The sequence below is a fragment of the Salmo salar genome, chromosome ssa12 (genome assembly GCF_905237065.1).
Source record: "Salmo salar chromosome ssa12, Ssal_v3.1, whole genome shotgun sequence".
Classification (NCBI taxonomy): domain Eukaryota; kingdom Metazoa; phylum Chordata; class Actinopteri; order Salmoniformes; family Salmonidae; genus Salmo; species Salmo salar.
Window position 1 is genome coordinate 32,452,620 of NC_059453.1, and position 26,834 is coordinate 32,479,453.

The following is a 26,834-nucleotide window of genomic DNA, read 5'->3' on the forward strand; positions in this document are numbered from 1 at the left end:
GTGGCAAACATCTATCAAACGGCATGTTTGCGTATTCATATCATAACTTCGGCAACAAGTAAATTATGTAGCAACTATTTCACAATGTTGACCTGCGTACTTACAGTGAGAGCCTGAATAATTGAGCAACTTGTTGCCAAGTCCAGCACAGAGTGGGTTTGAACAACTAGCATACACTACTAGGCTACATGTACATGAACTAAAGCTTTGTGACATTTCATGTATCCATTATTATTATTATTTTTTTTTTTTAAACAGGTCAACAAAATTCTTTCCTTTCCGAATAAACAAAAAAAAACGATAATGTATCCTGTCCTGTCCTGTCAACAAACCGAACACTCCCACATTTTCTGGGAAAATGGGAGACCAACGGGAATTCTAACGTGAGGCCAGTTAGCGGGCGTTTTAACGAAGTTGAACGAAGGTTGTGTGAAAATGGAATTGACACATTTTACTTCAGTGAATTATTTTTCCCGGGCAGCGCAACAATGGAATATGAATACGCAAGTTGTCACATTTTAACCGCGCGCGGGCCATGATGTCGTTTGCGGTCCTTTTGAGATTTCCAATGTTGAAATAGTTAAATTACTTTATAATTCATTTGAATGTGACTTCCTCACGCCTACACTTCTATTGTTCTCGCTGTCTGAAACTCCGATAAGAGGACTGGATAAACCACACATTGTGCTCACATTCGATCATAAACACATTTTGAAAAAACGATTAAATATTGCAAGAGAAAATAGGATACTCACCTTTATGGAAAAATATATACGTTACTTTCATCAGTGTTGCTCAGAATAAAATAGGAGTTATGTTCCTACATTTTATAGAATGTAGCACCAACGTGTTACTTTCCTTCTCTCCAAATATCCTGATTTCGACGAAGGTGGGCGGAGTTAATACTAGACAGGCTCGAACCAATCTGATAAATGACAGATACACATAGAAGTTAAGAATGGGTTTGTAATAATATTAATAAAGTTCAGTTATGTCCGCAGTTGATGGACTTGTAATAGTTTTGTATATTTTGGTTATGTTTGCATGATTGTTGTTTGTGAAAGGGAATATTTATAACTTGATAATATTGCTCTTTGAGTCCCGAAGCTTGACACGCCTACCACAATGTCCCTGAATGACGACGCAATGAGGGGGACATGAGACTTTCCCAGCAAAAGCAATATCTCCCCCAAAAAACTAAAGCAAACTAACATGAAAGTAATCTGTGTTGCTATAGTAATATATGGAAAGGAAAAGTGTGAGAGCACTTCATTTGACATTTCCACCCACGCAAGAGTTAACACAATTCCAGAAGAATAATCTACTCAAGAGAAACACTGTCCAAAGGTTTTAAATAGAATGCATTGATTTATTGTAAAAGTACATGTTCATTTCCTAAAAGGTAAAATTTTCTGAATCAGATGCATTGCAGTGTTATAATCTAATGTGCTCCTTATAATCTTTAATATAGTCTCTTCATAATCTTATGAATGATTACACTCAATCCTTTATCCTCCATCCATTTGTAGAATTGGTTCTCCTAAATCTATTCCACTGAAATAAAATGTAAAAATGTTATGAAAAAACATGACTCTGATTTAGGAAAAAAAGTCTGATTTCATAACACCATCTAGTGGTTGCTTCTGGCAGTCTATGAAACGATGTTGAACGAAACCATGAACATCATTTGATAGTTTTTAATATTTCCATTTTTTTTTTTTTTTACTAAGATCATTAAGCATGACAAATTATTCACTTTTAAAACAATCAGTCTGAATGGATTTCCTATACGATCACAAAAATGTGTTAAAACAAAAATTCAGTAGCTACAATGAAATAATAATCATACATCCTTCTATTGCAACGAAAATCCACAAAATAAATTGATAAAGCATATTCTAAAATATACACATGGACCATGTGTGATAATACTACCATGTCAGCTTCATTAAAGTAGAACATATTCCAATGGCACATCATTTCCCCACAAACAGTAATTACTGCTTCGGTCCATTTGAAACTGTATCAATCATGTATCAATCTGCAACATACTGTAAAAGTCAACAGCAGTAATCGAGTATAAAAATACTTATTTCATTGTACTGAAGAATGTACTTGTTCCAAATGCAACATCAGGGTTGTATTCAACAGGCACCAAATGAAAGAAAACTGACTGAAACAGATGGGGGGACTATCTGGACTTGTCCTATAAGAACCTCTTTTTTTCTAGCCATTTGCAAGACGTTTTACCACAGTGTGCCCTAATGAATACGACCTTGTTCTTCAAGCTAGTTTGATTTTCATGTCATTTCTTGGTAATTAAGCCCCACATGGTAGAAAAGATCCTCAGGCATATATACACTAGTGGTTTGTATTAAGTGCAAGAATTGAAAGGCCCGTTTTCTCAAATCACTAGTATCAGAATCACACACTGGTATAGCTTACTCATCAACTCGTTATTCACTAATCATATTCATTACCCCACAACCACAAACTCTCTCACACCGAGACAAGAAACACGCACACCTTGGTTCATTGCAAACCACAACTGACCAGTCACCCACCACTAAAGACAAACCATCCACAGTACATTAGCTAATACTGTGACATGCATGATTAGAAATGATCCCGATTAAAAATGGGATTCAACAAATCGAGAGATTTGCAATGTACATGATCCAAAGAGCTTGATTAGATCACAAGGATCAGTCATTAAAACCCCTTCATCTTTAGGCCACCTTGCATGCCAACTACAGTTTTGCTTCCTCGCCATCTTATGTTTTCTTAGACCTTTCGATTAAATCCATTAACTAGGCACAGGGTATATCAAACTCATAAACTAAAGTACTAGTTTAATACGTCCAGTGGAATGATTGATTCATTAGCAGCACATCAGTAGAGGTGGAGTAAGGAGGCTGGTCTCCAATGGTTCCCCTTTAAAAATGTTCCACCACCTGTGGTTGGTTAAACACAGAAGGGGCGGGTGGAATGAGCCCCTTCCGATTGGTGGACGGGCGGCGGCGGCCATGTTGTGGTCCCACTTTTGGATTAGTGTTGTTAGTGTGCTTCCTGTCCCTGTAGTGGAGGGGTCAGGTGAGAAGGCTCAGGGGTCATTTTACAGCTTGGCCTGCAGAGGTTTCAGGTACTTGTGGTAGGACTCGTGGACCTAGAGGAGAAGGAAGGAGGGTCAATTTGAGTACTCTGCAGGTAGTCTCTTCCACCCACCAGCTCCCCCTCTCTGTCAGTAGCAATAGCCTTGGGACAAGGTTACTCTGCAGGAGACTTACTACTACAGCAAATCATTCATTAGATTGCCATCTTTATGTAGGCAAACTACACAATGAACAGAGATAATTTGTCTCTTGATCATAATCTGAAACAAATCCTTGTAAATGGTTCTCAAATGGCATATTCTTGTTCTTAATAATGAACTATGGTAAAAAAGAAAATGCATAAAATTAACAGTAAATTCATTTTCTTCATCTCAGTTTCTCTTTTTGATGGCCCTCTCAATGAACTCTGACCTCTGTCTTGTTGAGAGGTGAGCAGCGGGCCCACTCGAACATGTGCTCATAGACGTTGCCGTCGTAGCGTCCCAGGACGGAATTGAGCATTTCGTCGCAGTAGTCGAAGGCGTCCACAAGGGCCACGGCGTTGGGCCTCAGCTGGGCCAGAAGCTCCTTCAGACGCTGGGACACCTGGGAGAGCTGGGGCACACTCAGGAGACCAGTCTGGAGTGAGGAAGGAATTGTCAGGTCGTTGTTGTTAAAGAGAATGTGTTCTCAATAAATAAGCAATAATAGGCTAAAATGTTCAAATGTCATGACAAACGAGTCTTTATATGTAGGATCAAATCAAACAAATCGGAAAGTTAGAATAAGAAAACTGATTGCAGCATTACCACAAAAATGGAAGAGAGGCAAGTGGAAAAGGGAGAAGATAGGGAACTTGTTTGCCTGCCATATATTAAAGATTTAAATTGGCTGAAAGGAATTAGCATAAATAGACAGTTTCATAAATACCAGTTTCATTTGAGGACAAAAAAGTTGACAGCTGTGCCATAAAGGTTGCAAAATAAATGGGAAGAGATTTTCGATGTACCGATTCCATGGCACATGGTTTATGAACTGGTATAAAAAAACCAAAAAACAATACTTGATTCAACAGTTTTTCAATTTAAATTATATAAAATTCTTGCCACCAACAGAATGCTATATATATGGGGCATAAAAACAATCTCAGCTCTGTAGATTTTTCTGCGAAGAGACAGAATCAATAGATCATTTATTATGGCATTGCTCCTATGTAGCTTGTTTCTGGTCACAGGTTCAGGAATGATAAAAAAAAAAATCAAGACATGAACTTAAAATGAACCTTAACAGCAGTGTTGGGCGATTTGGAAAGCCATAGTCAGTCAATAAATAATATAACACTCATAGGAAAGGTTTTCATCTTTAACTCACAATCTGTGGATACTAAACGATTAGAAAGGTTAAAAAATGATGTAAAACATCACACAGCACAATTTAAACATATATGGCACATAGAAACCAAACGAGGATGGTCTATGGTGTTGAATTCTGGGTAAACTTTGAACACTGAGCTATTAAAGACATGATAGATCAGACGCATAGTATATAAAGGAGTGAGATCTGTAGAAAGACAAGAGTGGCTGTGGAATGTGCTGGGTGTACGGGAGAGAGTCACGGGAGTGCGAAAGGTGAGACGAGAGGACATCTGTGGATTAGGTCAGGAGGTCAGATTCCCTGAAGGGAGAACTAATGGTTATATTATCCTGTTACCCTCTTCCTGTCAAACCATAAGATGTAAGGATTGGAGAGAAGGAGGGGTGTCTAAAGTGGAGTAGATATACTTGCGATGGTGAGAAATGTTTTTTTTTTGTCTGAATACAGCGGTGTCAGCCCTTTGGGAAGAATTAAACTTCGTTAAGCTTCTCTAGTGTCCGTGAGTTATTTACTCTGAAAAATTAGAACCTAACAATGGTGATAGGTGGGATGGGCTGAGAGTGGCTGAGGGGTGGGGTTAAAGAGTTTATGTTTGGTAATGTATTACTGTTATGTGACTGCTTTATATAAAAGTACCATGTATGTAAAAGGCGAATGCAAAAGCTGTTAAAAAACAACAACATTTGTCCTAAATGTCAAAACACCTCCATTAGACTCCTGCTGCTTAAAACAGATGAAACATTTCAAGACTATTTTCAGTAAGTGCAGTGTTATCCCATTTTTCCTGGTCAGGTCACAAATAAGATAATCTTCCTTTAATAAGTGATACAAGTACGAGTGTAATACCATGTCTTGCTTAAAACATCATATATTACGTTATAAAAATGAATATAGACTTTAGTACGGGACCCACTTTAGGTCACATTGAAATTCACATCTTTTTTTTTAAGTACTAGAGTATGTATGTAGTCCCTGTATTTTCCACTGGGAGATAGTCTGTGATTGCCAGTTGCCATGGTGGTGGTTACCTGGAGGAAGTCTCCGCTGTGCTGTTGGATGCCCTGGAGGGCATAGAGCAGGGCCAGGGTACTGAGGACAGAGTGAACACCCGTGTCTCCTATCTCCCCCAGCTTAGCTGCAAACAGCTTCACCACCACATAGTGACAGTGGGCCTGGAGATGGAACGGGAGGAGGAGAAGAGATGGATGAGAGTTAAATAAGGACCAGAGAGAGAGGAGGAGGAATGAGACAGGAAAAGGAAATTGAAAGAAGGAAGCAGAGGGGAAGAGATAAGAGGGATGGGGTGGGGCTCCCTCCCCAAAAACAACACATTCCATATCCCAGGTTGGTAAGGTAACTTACATCAGAGGCTCTGACCAGGTCTATAGCGCTGTTGTTCCAGGCATCCTCCTGACTGACTCTCTTCTGTAGCTCCTGCTGAATACTCTTAGCTGCCAACTCAACCAGCCTAAAGACACACAGAGAGGCATTGACATAGGAAGCCTTTAAACAAAAACTGATGCATGGCTGTCCATAGAGTACAAGTACATTTTGTTGTGTGCTGGTTTGCTGGACTGGTGGACCATTTTAGCTCAACCCATTGCATTGCCTGGCACCAAATAACACATTGCTCTGATTAAAAAAAGTATCTGCCATACAATGAACAGCCCTTTGGGACTTAACGAATATCAAATATCTAAATGTGATTTATTACCATTACATTTTGGTTAGTTTGTAGGCCCACTTACTTGGCAGCTCGCAGTTTGTAAGCCTCCACAAGGCTGGCCAGGTCATTGACGTTGACTACAGTGGGTCGGGAGGACACAGACTGGGGCTGCAGCCTACGCTCTGACTCGTTCAGGTAGGACACGATGCCACTCAGCTGGTGGCCTGCCGACGCCTGCCGGTAGCTCTTTATCAAGAACCTGGGGAGTGAGGGATGCAAACACGTGAGCAAGACAGTGGATGGGCACGAAGGTCACACACAGACAAGAACACACACAAAGTAGAGATGGGCGATGTGGCCAAAATATAGTATCACTATATGTTTCTAATTTTTGACGGTAATTGAGGGTATTTTATGTTTTGGTATAATAAAAAGGGTGGCAACAAATACATTCTAAGTGGTTTTAAATGGGGCTTTCTCTTCTGATTGATTGTATAAAACAAATAATTTCAGCCTTTTCATCAATTTCCTTCACTCATTTGTTAGAATTTCCACACTGTAAAATATTTGTATGCCTCTATTGTGACAAAGTAACTTTTCGTTTATGAAAGTACTAATTCTCCTCTGACCATGTCTTTTCAATGAATTCCAATGGCAGTTCTTACTTTCGCCACAAAGGGCATTGTGCTGATATCTATGGTGCTTTTGGAACCCCCACTGCCTCACAGGTCTTAGCCTATTCATACCACAAAATGACATGTGCGCACCTAGCGGTCTGCAGCATCATGACGGTGTTCTCTCCCTCGTAGGTGCACGTGGGCACGAAGTTAACATAGATGTCTGGGAGGGCGCTGCAGCGGGAGTAGCCGTGCCCGCCACACGCCATGCGACACACCTCGATGCCCTCGCTGGCCGTCCATGTGGTGAAGGCCTTCAGGCCCGCGGACAGGGCATGGAGCTGGGCACAGGTCAGACGATGGCACAGGGTTATACAGTTATATTGACACAGGATGGTAGAGGATGGGCACAGGGTACAGTTATATTGGCACAGAAAAGGAGCAAATTAAAAATGACGTCATTTGTTAATATGAATGAGGATCTTTAGTTTAACCCCCCCTAGAGAGTTGATTGACGCACCGGTGCGCCAATCTAAGTTACATAACAACAAAAAATCCCCATAAAAATCAGTCAGTTTAAGCTAGAGATATCGGTTTCTTGCATTGGATGTGTCTCAATCAGCCGCATACGCCAGTGTCGCACTTCTGCTTCTGCAGTGAAAGGTGGCAGAGCTAAAACGGCGTTTGTTAGACCATGAGACATCCCGAAAAATCGGTCTTCTCACGAAAACCTCTGTAGTGTCCGAACCACTCTATGGAAAGGCGAGACTCTCACGAACACGTTCTCAGTTTTGCTCTAAAACCCCCACAAGTGTCAGAAGACTCGTCTGAAGACGGTACCGTCGATATGTGAACTTCTGTTTGGTAGCGTCCGAACCGTTTGGGCTACAAACCCGTGTGAAGGTAACCGGTACCGGTTTTAAAAAAACTAATTGAAGTTTGAAGGACCTTTTCTGCCGACCCAAAAAAGGGGTTAAATATGTAAAAAAAAGACAACTCGTTTCTATGATACATTTTTTGACTGTCCTTTTTGACAATATGAATGTGTTATTCTATATGTTTCTATGGGTTTTAGTAGTAAAGGCCAAATAAAATATTTTATCAAATAATTGTTTAAAATTAAAAATCAAATAGCTAAATGGTCCATAGTATGACCATCTTAAAACAATTCCATATGTTAGCTTAGCACCCCCCCCCCCAACGTCTTAGACTAAAGAATTAACACCAACAAAGCCTGTTGTCAAAACACCTCCATTAGACTCCTGCTGCTTAAAACAGATGAAACATTTCAAGACTATTTTCAGTAAGTGCAGTGTTATCCCATTTTTCCTGGTCAGGTCACGTGGTTAGGAAAAAAACTCAGGGCCATAGCCAGCCTTCTTTCATCATGTACTATATCAAGAGGAGGTATTTACTTAATCTGGGTACCAGTCTGTTCAGCCATCATTCCACTCCTTGAATAGCATGACACGGAGTACAAGGCTTGGATGTTAGCAAAACAGGTTCTGGATTTCTGGCTAGTATTTACTACAAGTACCTCTGGTAGTTCACTGAAGTCTCCCTGGCTGATGTCTCCAGTGATGCGGTGGTAGACCTGGTTCATGTACTGACCCACAAATTTGTAGGCATATGCTGTAGCCAGCAGGGGGAACAGCTTGTACTGTTGGGTCTGGTAGTCCATGATCTGGGGCTCCGGCTCTCTGGAGGAACCACAAAATAAGAATATAGACTTAGACACAAATGTTAATGGTTCGCTATCTTTTATATGTAAGTCTTTGAAGAACATTGAGATACAAATATATTATATATGAGTAAGGCTTCCTAATATCTACCCAAAATCTATGTAACATCTATCTACATCAGCTCTCACACAATTATAAGAGTATAGATTTTGTTAAATGGTAAGGGTTCTAGTACTTTGCTTTCTATTCTTGTTCGTGTCTATGAGTGTGTTACTTGTGTATGGATGTGTGTAAGTATATGTGTGAGTATTTTTGTATTCCTTTGACTATTTATGTATGTTTCAGTAAATGTGTGTATCCAGGGTCATGTTCATTAGGCAACAAACGGATGAAAACGCACGGAAACATAACACAGGAAAGTAGTATCTGTACAATAACAATTTAGATTTCTATCTCAAAATATTTTGCTAGTGTGACCTACTGAACATGACCCTGGTGTGTCCAGAGCTACAACTGACCCTGGGCGTATCTCAGACTGGTGCCGTACGGAACTGTAGCGAATGGCGATGGTGCAGGACTTGGCGAGGGCGCGGCCCGCTTCCCCTACGATCATGGACCTGATGAACACCATGGTGCCGTAGGTCAGCTTGGCACTGGGAGGCTTCACGTACGTACCGTCTGCCTCCACCTGGTGGGGAGAATACATACTGTCTGTGGCGGCTCCTCAGAGGAGGAAGGGGCGGAGCATCCTCCTTAGTGAATTTCAGAATGTAATTTTTTTTAATGAAACTACAATAAATATCTTCACGTCACCAACTAATTGATTAAAACACACTTTTTTGCAATGTAGGTCAGTAGCCGCAACAGCACTATGTAGGGTAGCACCATGGTGTAACTAGAGGACAGATAGTTTCTGTCCTACTCTGGGAACATTGACTTCAATACAAAGCCTAGGAGGCTCATGGTTCTCACCCCCTTCCATAGACTTACACAGTAATTATGTCAACTTCAGAGCTCTTGCAGCATGAACTGACGTTGTCCACCCAATCACAGGATCAAAGAATGAATCTGGTACTGAAAGCATAACTGACAGCTAGGAAGCAGTGCATAAAATGTGGTGAGTAGTTGACTCAAAGAAAGAGAAAGAATAGTTGAACAGCTTTGAACAAATTTGTTTTTTTAAGAGAGTGAGGGAGAGATAGAGAGCTAGCTATATGTCGTTGTATTTTTTTCACTTAGCTAGCGAATGCAGTTAGCTAGTTAGCCAACTCAAACACCCGCCTCAAACAGAAACATATTCTATGTTAGCTAGCTGGCTATCCAACACTGGAACTCTTCAAAGTCCAGGTAAGCTTTTGGTTTTATTAATTTATTGCCACCGGAGCCCAATGGTGTAACTGCTAAACTGCTTTCTGACTGTACACTGTACTGCATGATTGTAGCGGGTTTACTAACACGTTAGTTCTAGTAGCTATGTAGACTAATATGCGAGAAGGAATACAATAAACAAAGTGATCATGCTTTTTGTATGTGACTGCTATAAAAGTGAACTCTGTTTACGTGTGATCAGTGGTGTATTCATTCTGCTGATTCTGTTGAAAAAAAAATCTTAAAATGAAGCAAACAAAACGGGAATAAAATACCTGAATTTGTCCAATATAAACTCTTGTTTGCCACTGTTGGACTAATGATTACATCTTAGATCATCTAGTTGCAGGCAGAGTGTGCAAGGAAATATTGAATGTCACTGTCACCTTGATTACAAAAATGTATCTCTACCTGTGTGCACTTATGTTGTAATCTTTCATTCATAGGCTAGGTTGTAGCAACCTCATGATGGGTATAGGAAAAAGTCGAGTATCGTGTAGTAGCCTAAATATATCGATATTACATTGAGCTGGTTGAATAGAATATAAATGACAGTCATCCAATATGCTGTAATAGAAATAAGGCTCATAAATCTTTCTTTTTTTAAAACGCCCTCCCTCATCTTAGACAACACCAACCGCCACTGGTCTGTGCATACAGTTCTAGGACAATCAGGTAGTAAGTAGACACTCTCTGTGAGGAATATGCATACAATATACCTTCAAATCAAAGCTTTGTGACAGCATTAGAATCAAGCAACAGAAACAAAGAACAGTGTCTCCTTGAAATGTGCTTAACTTCCCAGTCGCTCACCTTTGCATATTTCATCAGCATGTGGTCGCGAGGAATTCGTACGTTCTCCAATTTCAGGTAACCATTGTCAACCTCATCAAAGCCAAACTTGGGTCCTATGTCCCCTACCACCACACCTGAGAGAGAAAGAGAATGAGTTCACTAGACAGTAGGCTACCACCACACCTGAGCGAGAAAGAGAGAGAGTTCACTAGACAGTAGGCTACCACCAAAGCTACATACAGAGACACAGACCTACACTCACAAACACTCTCTTTTTGACACACACACACACACACACACACACGCAGTATGTACAGTACCTGGCAGTGGTATGTGTGTGTTCATACTGCGGAGAGGTACAATGAAGGCGTGCAGGCCGTGACACTTCCCCTGGGTGTGGAGCTGGGCCAGAACTATGGCGTGGTTAGATGTCTTACCCACTGGAGAGAGAGCGAGAAGAGAGAGAGACGGACAGGGAAAGCGAGAGAGTCCATTACACTCCAATGGATTCATAACATTAGTTATGTCAGTTCTCACTATTCAAATAACTTGATTGAAATAATTTGGCAGTCATTTAAGTCTCTGGTCCACACTACAATGAGAATCAGCAGTAAATGGTCTGATCTTGTTCAGCAATGTTGTGGAATGTGTTTTCTTCAGAAGCTAAGTTCACATCATTTACTGGGGATTGGTTTGATTATACTCAGACCCCTTGACCTTTTCCATATGTTGTTACATTACAGTCATTCTAAAATGGATTAAAAAATTATACTCCTCACCAAATCTACACACAATACTCCATAATGACAAAGCAAAAACAGAAATACCTTATTTACACAAGTATTCAGACCCTTTCCTATGAGGCTCGATATTGAGCTCATGTGCATCCAGTTTCCATTGATCATCCTTGAGATGTTTCTACAACTTGATTCATATCCACCTGTGGTCAATTAAATTGATTGGACATGATTTGGAAAGGCACACCTGTCTATATACGGTCCCACAGATGACAGTGCATGTCAGAGCAAAACCAAGCCATGAGGTCAAAGGAATTGCCATAGAGCTCCGAGACAGGATTGTGTTGAGGCACAGATCTGGGGAAGTGTACCAAAATATTTCTGCAGCATTGAAGGTCCCTAAGAACACAGTGGCCTCCATCATTCTTAAATGGATGAAGTTTGGAACCACCAAGACTCTTCCAAGAGCTGGCCGCCCAGCCAAACTGTGCAATCGGGGGAGAAGGGCCTTGGACAGGGAGGTGACAAAGAACCTGATGGTCACTAACAGAGCTCTAGAGTTCCTCTGTGGAGATGGGAGAACCTTCCAGAGGGACAACCATCTCTGCAGAACTCCATCAAATCAGGCCTTTATGGTACAGTGGCCAGACGGAAGCCACTCCTCAGTAAAAGGCACATGATAGCCCACTTGGAGTTCGCCAAAAGGTACCTAAAGACTCGCAGACCATGAGAAACAAGATTCTCTGGTCTGATGAAACCAAGATTGAACTCTTTGGCCTGAATGCCAAGTGTTACGTCTGGAGGAAACCTGGCACCATCCCAACAGTGAAGCATGGTGGTGGCAGCATCATGCTGTGGGGATGTTTTTCAGCGGCGGGGACTGGGAGACTAGTCAGGATCAAGGGAAAGATGAACGTAGCAGAGAGAGATCATTGATGAAAACAGAGAGATCATTGATGAAAACCTGCTCCAGAGCGCTCTGAACCTCAGACTGGGGCGAAGGTTCACCCTAAGCACACAGACAAGACAAAGTAGGAGTGTCTTCGGAACAAGTCTCTGAATGTCCTTGAGTGGCCCAGGCAGAGCCCGGACTTGAACCGGATCAAACATCTCTGGAGAGACCTGAAAATAGTTGTGCAGCAACTAGCCACCTGATACTCGATGCTGTAATCGCTGCCAAAGATGCTTCAGCAAAGTACTGAGTAAAGGGTCTGAATACTTATGTAAATGTAATAGTTTTATTTTTTAATAAATTAGCTAAAATTTCTAAACCTGTTTTTGCTTTGTCATTATGGGTATTGTGTGTAGATTGAAAGCTCTGACTAAGGCCATGAGGCCGATACGTAAGCTTATTAAATACCAGCGATACCATCAAGAGCAGTGTGCGGTTTCCTTTTTCCTTCATCTTGTTCAACTGTTGCCATGCACCTGCTAAAAGATTGCTCAGATGTGCGAGTCACTTTTGAATTGTGTAGATTGAAGGGGAAAAAACCTATTTAATCAATTTTATAATAAGGCTGTAACGTAACAAAATGTGGAAAAAGTGTATGTGTATATGCCCTGAAGCTAAAGTGTATCCGTGTACTCACGTCCCCCAGGCCACCACTTGATGGAGGTGATGGTCGGGCTGTTCAGGACAAACTCCTGGGTGGCCGGGTCATATGTTGCCGTGGTTTCAAGCCCCCTGAGGTGGGTGCCTAGGCAACGAGAAAGACACCAAGGCCCCCAAACAAACAACACGTAAAACGAGTTATCACTAAGTTATGGCAGGAGTACATTGATGTTTTCAAATATTATGCAGTGAAAATTTACACAAGACTAGCCATCAATCTCAACTAATAATGCAACTTCAAACTTTTTTTTAACCACCAGTTCCCTTATGGGGAAAAAAAGTTATTCTATAGTGGAAAAACCTTTGTAGGTTTTTGACAGATCAAAACCAAATCTATTTCTTACAATTTGCATAGGTGTACGGTTTAGGACTGTCAAAGTTAACCCGTCATTTTTTTTATGCTGTTAATTTTGCTTCTGTTTTAGTTCTCAGGTCAAAATATTTAAGAAAATGATCCCAGTTCTAGTAGCAGCTGCTTGTGACTAGTTCATGAAGAACATGGATCAGTAGCCTAGGCTAGATCTAATAGCTGTATTATATTTTACATCAACTCAGACCTGGCTGAGCTGTTGTTAGTTTTCTGTGGAACTCATAACATTGTCAGACAGGTTTAAATGCTCTTTGTATCCATAGAGCCAGTTCTTTTTTTCCCCCTATAGTCAACCCTCCAATTAGAAATTGGAATGAATGAAGCGTTAACAGTACTTGAGTCTGTACGTGGGCAACTGTTACACTTGAAGAACACTGATAAGAGGGAGTAGGCCTACTTAAACATTGAGACCGTTAATAGCCAGCTGTATGTTCCAGTGAGTTTTGTGTTATGGTGAAACATTTTGATACAGAATATTTTGTGTTTCTTTCCTTAACAATCAAAACATAGTATGCCTATAACTAAACGCCACTAACGCAATTCATTATTTTAATTGTTTGACAGCCCTATTACGTTTATACAGTGAAGTTACATGTTATGAAGGACATAGGTTGTCTTTAAACTCAATATACTTCCAAACACAGTAAGGGGGACAAAAGGGACAGAGGTGGTGGAGGGTACCTGTTTTGGAAAGGAAGTCACTGAGGATGCTTTACAAGTGGGCATGCACGTTCACCGTGGCTGGCAACAAGACTGTGTGAGAACCAGGGGCAGAGCACATTGCAAAGGGAAGCCACGCGAAGTTGTACGGCCCACAACATGCATTCTCCAAGCCAGCCAGTATTAATGGTTTTAGACAGAGTCAAGGCCAGAGTGAAATGTCCTTTAATTTTTTTAAATAGCATTTAAAAAAAGGCCCAGTGCAGTCAAAAATATGATTCCTGTGTTTTATTTATAATTCCACACTATAAGGTTGGAATAATACTGTGAAATTGTGAAAATGATAATGCCCTTTTAGTGCAAGAGTTGTTTGAAAAGACAGCCTAAAATGTCGGCTTCTTTTGGTGGAATGGAGTTTTGGAATGCCTGGTGACATCATCAGGCAGTAAATTAGTACCAAACATCTCTGCCAATAACAGCTAGTTTTGAGAATCCCCCTCCATACTCAGACCACTCCCAGAAGGTGCTAGCAAAATTCTTGTTTGATAAATTGCTCTTTGCTAAGAGGCCATTTTTGTTTCTTTTTGACCATTTTAATTGAAAACAATCACACTAAGGTAATTAATTGTTACCCAGAAACAATTTGATATTGAGATAAAAACGACTGCATTGGACCTTTAACAACACAAACGTTTTGTCGGTGGAGACGTTTTTACACAAAATTCCCTAACGAGTATGGGAGAGTTCTCTGGTGGCTCGACTCAAATGTTTAAGAGGGTGGGCATGCATCTCTTGTCCACGCCACAGAGCATGTGGGTGACGGGAGGTTGGTGACCAGGTATAGTTTGTTCAGCATTTTACCGTGGCCCATCTCTGTCTGTGCGTAGGTGCCGATGATCTCCAGGTTCCAGGCGGGTATGAAGAATGTCTCCATCTGCTCAGGACTGGCCTGGTTCAGCAAGGTGGGCAGGAACATTGCCAGGTGGAGGTCCAGCGGCTCCGACCGCCCACGGTGCACACAGCTGGGGCAGCGCCAAGGGGCAAGGAGGGTAAGGAGTAGGGGATAGGAGGGTAGTTTGAAGGGAGAGGATGGTAAAGGAAGGATAGGACATTGTGGGGGCATGCAAAATAAGGTATAGCCAAGGGAAAAACAAAATCCTTTTAGTCATAGAATAATAGACCATATAATGGGACATGACAATGGAGAGATGGTTGGAAAAGATGGGAGATTGGAAGTGTTAGTAAATAACATTTTGGGGGCAGAGAGGATGGATGAATAGATGGAGGGATGGATGAAGGGATGGGGGAGTGCAAGAACTCATAAAAAATGTAAAACAACTGTGAGCTAGTCATGCAAACTGACTGCGGAGAACTGAATAGAATCATCTGCATTTAGACCTGGCTTGAATCAAGAAAAGGTTGATTAAGTTCATTCATTCAAAATAACTTTCTCATGCATGATTGTTGCAACCTTTCATTTATTTGCCTGAAATGTTAATTTCCAATGTTCATTTCACTGAAAAAAACATTTTAAATTCCAAATTAACTGGCAAACTCTGGGCTGTGTTCATTAGGCACCCAACGGAAGAAAACTGACACAAGAAGGGACTAACTGGACTTGGTCCATTAAGAAATGGCCAATTTAGTTTTACATTGGAAAAAAAGTCATTGCATGGCCTAATGAACACAACCCTTAGGCAGTAAAATGTCAAATGTGTGACAACCAATAAATCAACATTATACTCTATGCTAATGGTACCAACTAGTGCAGTGCAACTAGCAGTTTTAAAGCAGACTCTTTAGTCCAGGGGTAGGCAACCCAGTTCCTGGAGGGCCACAGGTACTGCAGAATTTTGTTCCAAGTGTGCACCACACCTGACCAATTGCGCTAATTCAGTGATTTCCTAAATTCACACACCTGGTCTTCCAGGTTGGTTAAATCCAAAATATAAAGTGCCTGCAAAACTCCAGGATCACAGTTGCCTACCCCTGCTTTAGTTTATAAGGAAGGGTGAAGCAGTTGTTAGGGCATTTAAGGTTAAGACAATAGGCAGTTTTCCATTGACCCAAGATTATTAGACAAATGCAATGACGGCAAAAAAATCTGAGCGATATGCGTTACGGAAACGGCAGGTCGCCTAGTGGTTAAGACTGTTGGGTCAATAACCGAAAGGTCCTTGGTTCAAATCCCCAAGCAGACTAGGTGAAACAAATCTGCCCTTGAGCAAGGCACTTTTGCTCCAGGGTCGCTGTGAATAATGGCTGATCCCTGGACGTGACCCCACTCTCTGAGGGTGTCAGAGGGAGTGGGAAATCAAAAATAAACAAACTCATTTCCAATTCACACATACTTACACACTTTCACATGTGCGAAATAGGACAAATGTAAGCACCTACCTAATTATTATTAATAGATATAGGAGACATTTTCTACCGATCGGCAACATTTTTATAAGTTCGACAGGTGGACATTTCTTTTGTCGAACTTTCTTCATTGCGACAGATGATGATGGAACCAGTGTTTTTCGAATAAATGCTGATTGCCACAAATTTGAAGGTACACGGGCATGTGACGTTGTCACGCAACTATACAAATAATGTTTCTTTGCAGGAAAAGGATTATCCTGACTTTCAAGAGAGCCTGAATTATTTACACCTTGCTTTTCTAGTTGGCTGGCAAGTTTCACCATCCAATTATTTCCCATCTACAGGAGTGCAAGTTTCACCATGGTAGACAGTGGCGATACGTTGGCACATGCAAATTATTATAATATGGAAAATATGAGTACATTATTGCATTCTTTCCATGCTGGCTTTCGCGGGCTACCTGCGACATGAAACAGACAGGTGAGAGGGCATACAGGGTGTTGCCAATTTATTAATGTACAATTTTCCTAATTGGGTAATGGAAACACTTTGACCACTACATTTTTAGGATTTTGCGAAAAACAATGTGAACGTGCGAGGTCATTAAATCCAGCAGTTTTTATTGACAATTAAATAATTAAAATGGAAACGCACAACAGCAGGCAATTGTATCCATTTTCTATGCAAACTTTTTAAATGTTGGTACAAAAAAAAAATCACTTGAAAAGTTCATGGAAACCTAGCTAGTGAGTTGCTGAGAAGTGAACCAGAACAGAACTCTAAAAAAGAAGGCCTTCAGAATATTCTGAACAGCCAGTCCTGGACATTCCCTGGAGTAGTATTGTCATGGAAATGCCATGGTTACGTGATCGTGAATAATGTCCACTTCGCAGAGTCATAGAAGTGAAACATTGGCAATCTGGCATGGCCAAAACTATTTTACATCGCACAGATTTCTCTGCTTTCAGATTATTCAGGGAACTCAAACTCAACCCACACTGCATGTTCATTGGCAGGACACCGTGTGCCTTCCCTATGAGTTCAGACTTCGACAGACAAGAACAAAGGCCTATATTCATTCATCCAAGCCATTCATTCACAAACAGCCAAACAATTAGGCCTACATCCATCCACTCAAATGCACAATTCAGAATGTTAGGTCATTTGCTTAAAAAAGGTCCAAATTCTACAGTGTTAGGGTTAATCATTTGTAATGAGTAGACTAGATTCAGAGAAAATGGGGAGTAGGGGGAAAAAAATCAAGACTTAATAGCAATCAGAGTTAAATGACATAAGCTTGGAAACATCTCATTAGGCTAATAGGCCACTACTAGCAGGAGGAGAGGAAATAAAAGGGGTTTGAGGAATGGAATGAAACTAAAAACGAGACGGGAGACATTTGGGTTCTTCGGGAAAGGATTTTTTTATATTGTTTAAGCGCAATGTTAGGGATTTTTTTTGTCCTTCCAATTGTTTCTTTTGTCACCTTTTCCAAGGTATTGGGCAGGTTATGAGGACTCTAAAAACAGACTGGCAATCATGACATTTTGAATCCGGCATATTAGTTTTGGCTATTCAAGTTTAGCTAATAACTATTGAGTTATGCCTACTGTTTAGGCACATTTTGTCTACACAAACAACTACAGTGATCTGTCAAACACCTACAAATAATCACTTTCAATCAAAATGTCCACCCCATGATTTGAAAACAATATTAAAAGAAAATCCTACGTCAAAGATCGACAACAGTCCATCCCTAAGCATCCCTGTGATCCTTTCCATAATTCAAACATAACTAGCTAGCTAAATATAAAACAATTGCACAAGCACTTTGTTGTATAAATTGTGCTATTACGTTATCATTATTATAAATTCTCTGTATGGGACTGACCGTGCCCCAACTCTGTCTGGGCGTAGGTGCCCAGGGCCTTGAAGGACTCGGCCAGGGGGACCCACTTCTCGAACTGCTCCTTGTTACACTGGGTGTACAGGGTGGGAAGGAACATGGTGAAGTGGAGCCCCAGAGCCTCGTGATGGTTGCCCCGAAACACGCTGAGGGAGGGGGACAGACACAGGTTGACAGATGGACAGACTGGACCACTCAGCAGGTTTGTGGTCATTTTACTCGTTAAAAAAAAAAAAAAAGGGGGAGGTTCTACCTAAACTTGTCCAATAAGAATGTGCATTTTAGTTTTCCATTTCAAAGTGTTTCGCGCCTACTTAAAAGGACCCAGGTTTAGGGTTGACACTAGTGTCAACATGACCTCACTGTAAAAGCAATACTTTTTATTTTGTTTAAAGGGATTCTGCAAGATTCTGGTAATTAATCATGGAAGTCTATATGTATGCTAGCATAAGCTACTGTACCTATAGACTTCTAGTTTTGCGCTAACGGTAGTTAGCGTTCGCTCGCAAAACTACCTCTAATGTCCTTCATACTGCACGCAGAGACATAAAAATAGTACCCACGAGTTTCTGACTCTGGGTAAGTAGAAAACTGCTGAATTGACAGAATCTTGCAGAATCCCTTTAAAGACATGCTCTGGGTCTTAGACCACCACTGAGTATTTTTTTTAAACTCCCCTTTTGGGCTAGATGTGTCAATGTGTAGTTCATACATGCATAATCTATGAGTAGAATTATGGTCTTACCTCAATTAGCCACGAAATCCCTAGTTTGAAAGCAACTGTCTACATGAAGCTGTGCAGTGCCATTTTACCCCACATGGGCCAGCCCCCTAGCAATTAGAGTCCTAGACAATGAGCTTCAGCTCCTCACCATTTGAGTGACAGCTAGCAAGACGCGTGCCTACACACAGTAGAGTGACAGAGAGCAATGATGAGGTGCACATATGTGACATAGTACTCCATTTTTGGGGGCTAACTTTCTAACACGTTAGAAAAAATATTGACATTGGACAAACCCAATCCCTTTAGTTTCACTATAAATTATGCTCTGATTTGCCTCGTCATTGTCATATTGAGAAATAGATGTTTTAAAAGAGACTTACAAAGAGAAAATATAGGCTCCTGGCTGGGGCCTTTAATATGTAACTAACATCTGACTTTTATACTTGACTTGGGATCAGGCAAATATGCCGTTTAAACAAGTGAAAGGGTAGGACATAGCGTAGCCTGTGACCTAGTTTTCATCTTGATGTGACCTTTGCTCTGCCTAGAGAGATGGTGCTGGCCTGCAGCAGTACTCCATGACTCTCACATACTAGGGATTGGGTTTTGAAATAATTTCACTATTCGAATAGTATGATGAATTTTTTTGATATCCAGATATTCGATATACATGTATTTTTTTTATATTTTATTTTAAGCTGAGCACTGCTACGTGAGGGAGAGAGTCAGGCGCTCTACTGATGCAGTTGCGGAGGGGCCTTGTGTGTGATCAGAATGGAGGGAGCAGACGGAGGAAGATGGCTAATAAAAATATTGCCTAGTCAGACCATTATTCTGGTGATAGTCTTTATTATACAATAAAAGTCTACTACTTCTCATTTTGCTAACTTTTAATGCCGTCATTGTACTACATCTTACATTGCATTAGTGAGTTCTCTCTCTCTTCACTTGCTACAGATCGAGTCTCTTTGACGCTTTGATTGGCCAACATAAAGCAATTTACACATACATGAAGGCTACCGGAGGTCACACGTCATTAAAACTACATTGAGAAGTTTGTTTTATTAAATTAATAATTTGAAATGTTATGGTATATCCTTGTATGTAACAATGTCACATTCTAATTTCATTTAGAGAAAAAAAACTTTTCAGTGTTAAAACTTCCAGACGGGTTGACCCCAAGTGGTAAGAGTAGGCAACACCTCCGCCACGCTGACCCTCAACACAGGGCCCTCCCAGACGTGTGTGCTTACCCCTGTGTGGCCACGCACGACTCAAACTCCATCATCAAGTTTACTGACGACACGACTGTGGTCGAGGAGTTCAGAGACCTGGTAGTGTGGTGCCAGGGCAACAACCTCTCCCTCAACGTCAGCAAGACCAATGAGCTGATCTTGGACTTCAGAAAACCGGCACAGGTGCACACCCCCATCCACATTGATGGGCCGTAGTGGAGCTTGTCAAGAGCGTCAAGTTTCTCTGTATCCTATTCACTGAGGAGTTAACATGGTCCCCTAACACCAGAACAGTCGTGAGGAAGGCACAGCAACGCTTCTTGGCCCCTCAGATCTTCAGCAACTTTTACAGCTGCACTATTGAGAGCATTCTGACTGGTTGTATCGTCTGGTATGGCAACTGCACCGCTCGTGACCGGAAGGCCCTGCAGAGGGTGGTGCGGATGGCCCAGTGCAAACCTGGGGGCGAGCTCCCAGCCATCCACGATGTACATGCCAGGCGGTGTCTGAGAAAGGCCCAAAGAATTGTCAGAGACTCCAGCCACCCGAGGCATGGACTGTTCTCCATGCTCCCGTCCAATAGGCTGGACCAGTGCATCAAGGCTCAGACAAACAAACTCCTAAACAACTTCTATCCCCTAGCCATAACTGTTAAATGGCGAACAACTACTGCTCTCCCTCTCCTACAGACTATCCACACTGACTATGACCATCCACAATCTCTAACCACTCAGACAACTTACGCTGCTGCAAAAATGATTATTGATCAGATTACTCCATTACACTGCTGTCCATTGATTATGTATTGCCATTACCATGAATCTATACTGAACTAAAATATAAAGTGTTGGTCCCATGTGTCATGAGCTGAAATCAAATATCCCAAAAATGTTCCATACAAGCTTACTTCTCAAATTCTGCATAAATTTGTTTGCATCCCTGTTAGTGAGCATTTCTCCTTCGCCAAGATAATCCATCCACCTGACAGGTGTGGCATATCAAGAAGCTGATTAAACAGCATTATCATTACACAGATGCATGGATTAATTGGGGACAATAAAAATCCATTCTAAAATTTGCAGTATTGTCACACAATGCCACAGATGGTTTGAAGGAGTGTGCAATTGGCAAGCTGACTGCAGGAATGTCCACCAGAGCTGTTGCCAGAGAATTGAATGACCCTGGAACTGACCCTGTATATAGCTGCTGACCCTGGAACTGACCCTGTATATAGCTGCTGACCCTAGAAATTACCCTGTATATAGCTGCTGACCCTGGAAATGACCCTGTATATAGCTGCTGACCCTGGAACTGACCCTGTATATAGCTGCTGACCCTGGAAATGACCCTGTATATAGCTGCTGACCCTGGAAATGACCCTGTATATAGCTGCTGACCCTGGAAATGACCCTGTATATAGCTGCTGACCCTGGAAATGACCCTGTATATAGCATTTCTCTACCACAAGACGCCTCCAACGTCGTTTTAGAGAATTTGGCAGTATGTTCAACCAGCCTCACAACCGCAGACCACGTGTATAGCGTCGTGTGGACGAGGGGTTTGCCGATGTCAACGTTGTGAACAAAGTGCCCCATGGTGGGGTTATGGTATGGTCAGACATAAGCTATGGACAACGAACACAATTGCATTTTATCAACGGAAATTTTAATGCACAGAGATACCGTGACGAAATCCTGAGGCCCATTGTCGTGCCAATCAGCCGCCGTCATCACCTCATGTTGTTTCAGCATGATAATCCAAGGCCCCATGTCACAAAGATCTGTACACTATTCATACTCACCAGACATGTCACCCATTGAGCATGTTTGGGATGCTCTGGATCTGTGTGTGCGACCATATGTTCTAGTTCCTGACAATATCCAGCAACTTCGTACAGCCATTGAAGAGGAGTAGGACAACATTCCACAGGCCAATCAACAGCCTGATAAACTCAATGCGAAGGAGATGTGTCACGCTGCATGAGACAAATGGTGGTCACACCAGATACTGACTGGTTTTTTGATCCACGCCCCTACCTTTTTTAAAGGTATCTGTATTCCCAGTCATGTGAAATTCATAGATTAGGGGCTAATTATTTTATTTCAATTGACTGATTTCTTTATATGAACTATAACCTAGTAAAATGTTTGAAATTGTTGCATGTTGCGTTTATATATTTCACTTTTATTTCACCTCATGAAACATGGGACCAATACTTTACATGTTGCATTTATTTTTTGTCTATTATTGCCCTGTTGGGTAGAGCTCTGACGTTAAGATTTTCACTGTACTTGTGCATGTGACAAAACTTGAAAATAGGTGTACTCACATGTATTCTAATACTAACGTCCGGCTATTTGAATAAGCGTGCACATCCCTAACACACACACACACACACACACACACACAAACCTTTATAGCCACATGGCAGAGTGCCAGGGTCTTGCCCCATAGGCAATTATGTAACAGTGCATAAAACTACAGTACCGTAACATTCCTATTGCTTCACCATACATCTATTACAGACTTTGATCAGGAAGATACCAACAAACTCCTCAAGATGACAATGCAATTACTCTTGAGGCTAATAGCATGGGGTCTGGAGAAGACTTTAGCATATAGGTGAAAGGCTTAGAGACTGTTTGTGTAATTTCAGCAAATGCTGTGTTTTGCTTCAGTGTGTCCAAAGCAGCATCAATACAGCCATCTGCACTTCAAACCTCAAAACAAGCATGACAGAAACCTCATCGATGTTTGTCATGCCGTGTTTACCATTAGAACTTTCTGTGAAATGTTAAGAAGAAGAAAAAACATCCATGAAATGTGTTAAGGAGTGACGACTGGAGGATACTTGAAGTATGATATTTGCTTTGATCATCCCAAACCCTTACAGAATTCATAAACTCCATTGAAATCAAATCCTGCTTGTAAACAACAAAACTAGCCCAAATGATCTTAATTTCCTCACCTTTCATTACTCTCACCTGCATCGGTCATTACACCTAACAGGTTAGCTGACAGGAAGACAACTATGGACAAAACCCTATATCTATTTTCACATTTCTAGTTGTGATATGCAGGTCCATAGCATTTACACTGACGTCATTTAACAGACACTCTTATCCAGAGCGACTTACATGAGCAATTAGGGTTAAGTGCCTTGCTCAAGGGCATATCACCATATTTTGGGATTCAAACCAGCGACCTTTCGGTTACTGGCCCAACGCTCTTAACCGCTATGCTACTTGCCGCCCATAGCAGGTAGCTGGCCTGGGTCTGTGTCCCAGCCTTACCTCTTGTAGCAGTAGATTTCCTCAGGGTCTGAGATGCCATACTCTCTGAGCTTCAGGATCATCTGGGCACTCTTCTTCACCGCGGCATCATATCGCTCGCTCCTGGACAGGAAGTTGAGGTCCTCACTTTGGAAGTCTGGGTCACTGATCACCAGTGACTCTGTGGAGGATATAGAAGATTGGGGGGTTAAGACATCAGGGTAAACATAGCCTCTGAACCAGGGCTTCTCACATAAGACGGGATTTTGGAAGGGTGGCCATGCGAGACTAGGTTGAACATTATGCGCAAATTGTGTAGTTTTACCATTGGATAAATACGTGTCTAATATCATTAGCTACATTTCTATCTGCAACATAATACACCCCATATCATGTCTTATTTGTTTTGATTATGATCCATAATGAGTCCTTCATGGGGTCAACCATCACTATACAAACAGCCAGTCGGTCAAACAACGACTATACGAAGGGCTCAAGTGACCCTAACTTTCTAGCTAGCAAGGTTACTGCTAGCTGGCTATGTCATCTGGCAATACACGAATCAGAGCCTTGTTTACACAAACAGCATGCATTTCGTAAACAGCATGCACAAGTTACAATGAATGAAAAAAATTGGCCTTCATCTTGTCATTGGTTCACAACTATAAACAACTGACTGGTTATAACTACTGTTACAACAACAGATAGATAACTAACTGGCTAACCTGGCCTAGGGAGCCGATAGCGGCCGTGCAGATCTAGCGACCACTATCGGTTGCCTAAGCTATGTATAACCAACCTTCGCCAATGTAGGATTGCTAGCCAGTTATCAACTTGTTTTGTTAGCTAGCTAGCTGCTAGTTCAATGTTTTGTTTACACTTGTTTCATGACGCTTTACCTCGCGAGCAAAGACAGGCTAAACACACGAGACACAAAACATTCCAGCCTTACCAATTTCTCTTCTTCTTTTGGTCTTCTCGATGCCTCCATCCAGAATATGTGTGAGTTTCTCCACGTTAAATGTAGCGTTCTCACGCTCTCTAGTTATGTCAGGATTCATGGCGAAATAAATAATATTTTCCCTTGCAAAAGACGACGTTGCTTGTGGCAATAAAAATGTGAGTTGTGTAACCTTGGGACCACAGGAACCAAGTTCAGCACTGCATTAACTGGAGCCTGACCAATTATTGACAACTTCCTGAATAGCTAGAAGAGGGGGCGGGTAAACAAAATCATGTTATGTGACGTTGTGAAACATTACCGCCTTGGACTGACAAAACACACAACTAGCATCTTTATGGTATTTGGCCTATTTTACCCTTTGATAACTTATTGAGAAGATGCTTCCAGCACCTGCAGTCTTTCATTTCCTTTGGGAAGTCAACTCTGGTGCAGTCAAGGAGGGAGATTCAGTGAGAACATTTGGAAGGTGAGGAGTGTCTATCGCAGGAGGTTGGTGGCACCTTAATTGTGGAGAACGGGCTCGTGGTTATGACTGAAGCGAATCAGTGAAACGTTATCAAATGCATGAAACATGGTTTGCAGGTGTTCGATGCCATTCCATTTGCTCCGTTCCGGCCATTATTATGAGCCGTTCTTCCGTCAGCAGCCTCCCCTGGTACTGTCTTTAACACAATATACCTAATAATAGTCAATAATCGTTTTTTTTTTATCCCTTTTGGATTGCATGGCTAACAGACCAGTTCATTTTCTAGATTGATGAGTTACCAACCAGAGAATCGAAGGCTACACTATCTATCCAGCATGCAGCAAGACAGCACCAAGTTGTTGTTCAGACTACATTTGTGGAACCCTTTGACCCCATCATTGGAGCACAGTACATCGTTCTGGGCGAGATTGAAAAAGCAGAGGGTAAGATGAGGTTTTTATTTGGTTTATATGCTTTGCAACTCCCAAAACCCACATACCTATCTCTTCACAGGAGGTGATGGTGTGATGGTCCATGCCCACGTGCTGAACTGTGTGGATGGGGTGAACCTAGCCCTGCTACAGAGAGGTGTCAATTAACAGAGAAGCTACTTCAGAGAGAGGGGGGAGAGCAAGGGAGATGCTGCTACTGCTGCTCAGCCACTTGCTCCTCTCTGACCTGGACCCCGATAAGAATTAATCTGTCACAACGCTGCACTGATACAGTGCTACTGGTGGAAAGTTATGAACCAGGTGGAATTTAATGACATGTTGTAGTGTTTAAATGACCTCATTTATACCTCAGATGGATCGTGTCAAAAGGTCAGATTTTTTTTATGGTTGGGACATTTTCCCATATAGCCGATTACATGGGGATGTCAAGAATTATGAGACTGTGCCTCTCACTAATTTAGAATGGCAAAGGGTGGAATTGGGATATAAAAATACTTCTGAGGAAATCCTGATTGATACACAAAAGCTTCTTGTTCTGGTGCACTGTAAAGTCCTGCCATTATTTGTCATAAGATATCAGTTCTGGAAGACACCCTCTTCCTCCTGACAGAGTTAGGCAAGTTCACTGAATGTTGGGTCAGGTGTATGAAGTAGGTCAAGAAAATGCATACTTACATTCTTATTGTAGCTAATCTAAGATAAGAGAATGTTTGATGTAGCTATTTGTGAATGAAAACTGATATGTAGCTTGGAAATGTACACTGCTCAAAAAAATAAAGGGAACACTAAAATAACACATCCTAGATCTGAATGAATGAAATAATCTTATTAAATACTTTTTTTACATAGTTGAATGTGATGACAACAAAATCACACAAAAATAATCAATGGAAATCCAATTTATCAACCCATGGAGGTCTGGATTTGGAGTCACACTCAAAATTAAAGTGGAAAACCACACTACAGGCTGATCCAACTTTGATGTAATGTCCTTAAAACAAGTCAAAATTAGGCTCAGTAGTGTGTGTGGCCTCCACGTGCCTGTATGACCTCCCTACAACGCCTGGGCATGCTCCTGATGAGGTGGCGGATGGTCTCCTGAGGGATCTCCTCCCAGACCTGGACTAAAGCATCCGCCAACTCCTGGACAGTCTGTGGTGCAACGTGGCGTTGGTGGATGGAGCGAGACATGATGTCCCAGATGTGCTCAATTGGATTCAGGTCTGGGGAACGGGCGGGCCAGTCCATAGCATCAATGCCTTCCTCTTGCAGGAACTGCTGACACACTCCAGCCACATGAGGTCTAGCATTGTCTTGCATTAGGAGGAACCCAGGGCCAACCGCACCAGCATATGGTCTCACAAGGGGTCTGAGGATCTCATCTCGGTACCTAATGGTAGTCAGGCTACCTCTGGCGAGCACATGGAGGGCTGTGCGGCCCCCCAAAGAAATGCCACCCCACACCATGACTGACC

The 26,834-nt window shown here is 41.7% G+C and overlaps 1 protein-coding gene and 1 long non-coding RNA gene across 3 annotated transcripts; one reads left to right on the plus strand and one right to left on the minus strand.

Annotated features, from left to right (window-relative positions):
* Window positions 1-1,348: 1,348 nt before the first annotated feature.
* LOC100380782 (peroxisomal acyl-coenzyme A oxidase 1) lies at window positions 1,349-24,706 on the minus strand. Of its 2 annotated transcripts, none has more exons than XM_014131411.2 (14): window positions 24,430-24,706; window positions 23,499-23,658; window positions 14,835-14,995; window positions 12,921-13,028; window positions 10,915-11,034; window positions 10,613-10,728; window positions 8,950-9,119; window positions 8,287-8,449; window positions 6,900-7,090; window positions 6,215-6,391; window positions 5,829-5,934; window positions 5,495-5,638; window positions 3,525-3,731; window positions 1,349-3,166 (listed from the first exon to the last, which is right to left on the minus strand). In XM_014131411.2, the coding sequence occupies exons 1-14, from the start codon at window positions 24,536-24,538 to the stop codon at window positions 3,116-3,118; spliced, it is 1,983 nt and encodes a 660-aa protein (XP_013986886.1). In that variant the 5' UTR covers window positions 24,539-24,706; the 3' UTR covers window positions 1,349-3,115. The 2 variants fall into 2 exon arrangements, with proteins under 2 accessions (XP_013986886.1, XP_013986887.1); XM_014131412.2 differs by lacking the exon at window positions 14,835-14,995 and adding an exon at window positions 18,232-18,392.
* LOC106564909 (uncharacterized) lies at window positions 24,667-26,152 on the plus strand. The gene is made up of 4 exons (XR_001319561.2): window positions 24,667-24,907; window positions 25,024-25,096; window positions 25,194-25,350; window positions 25,421-26,152. It is a non-coding gene; the product is annotated as an uncharacterized lncRNA (long non-coding RNA).
* Window positions 26,153-26,834: the final 682 nt, after the last annotated feature.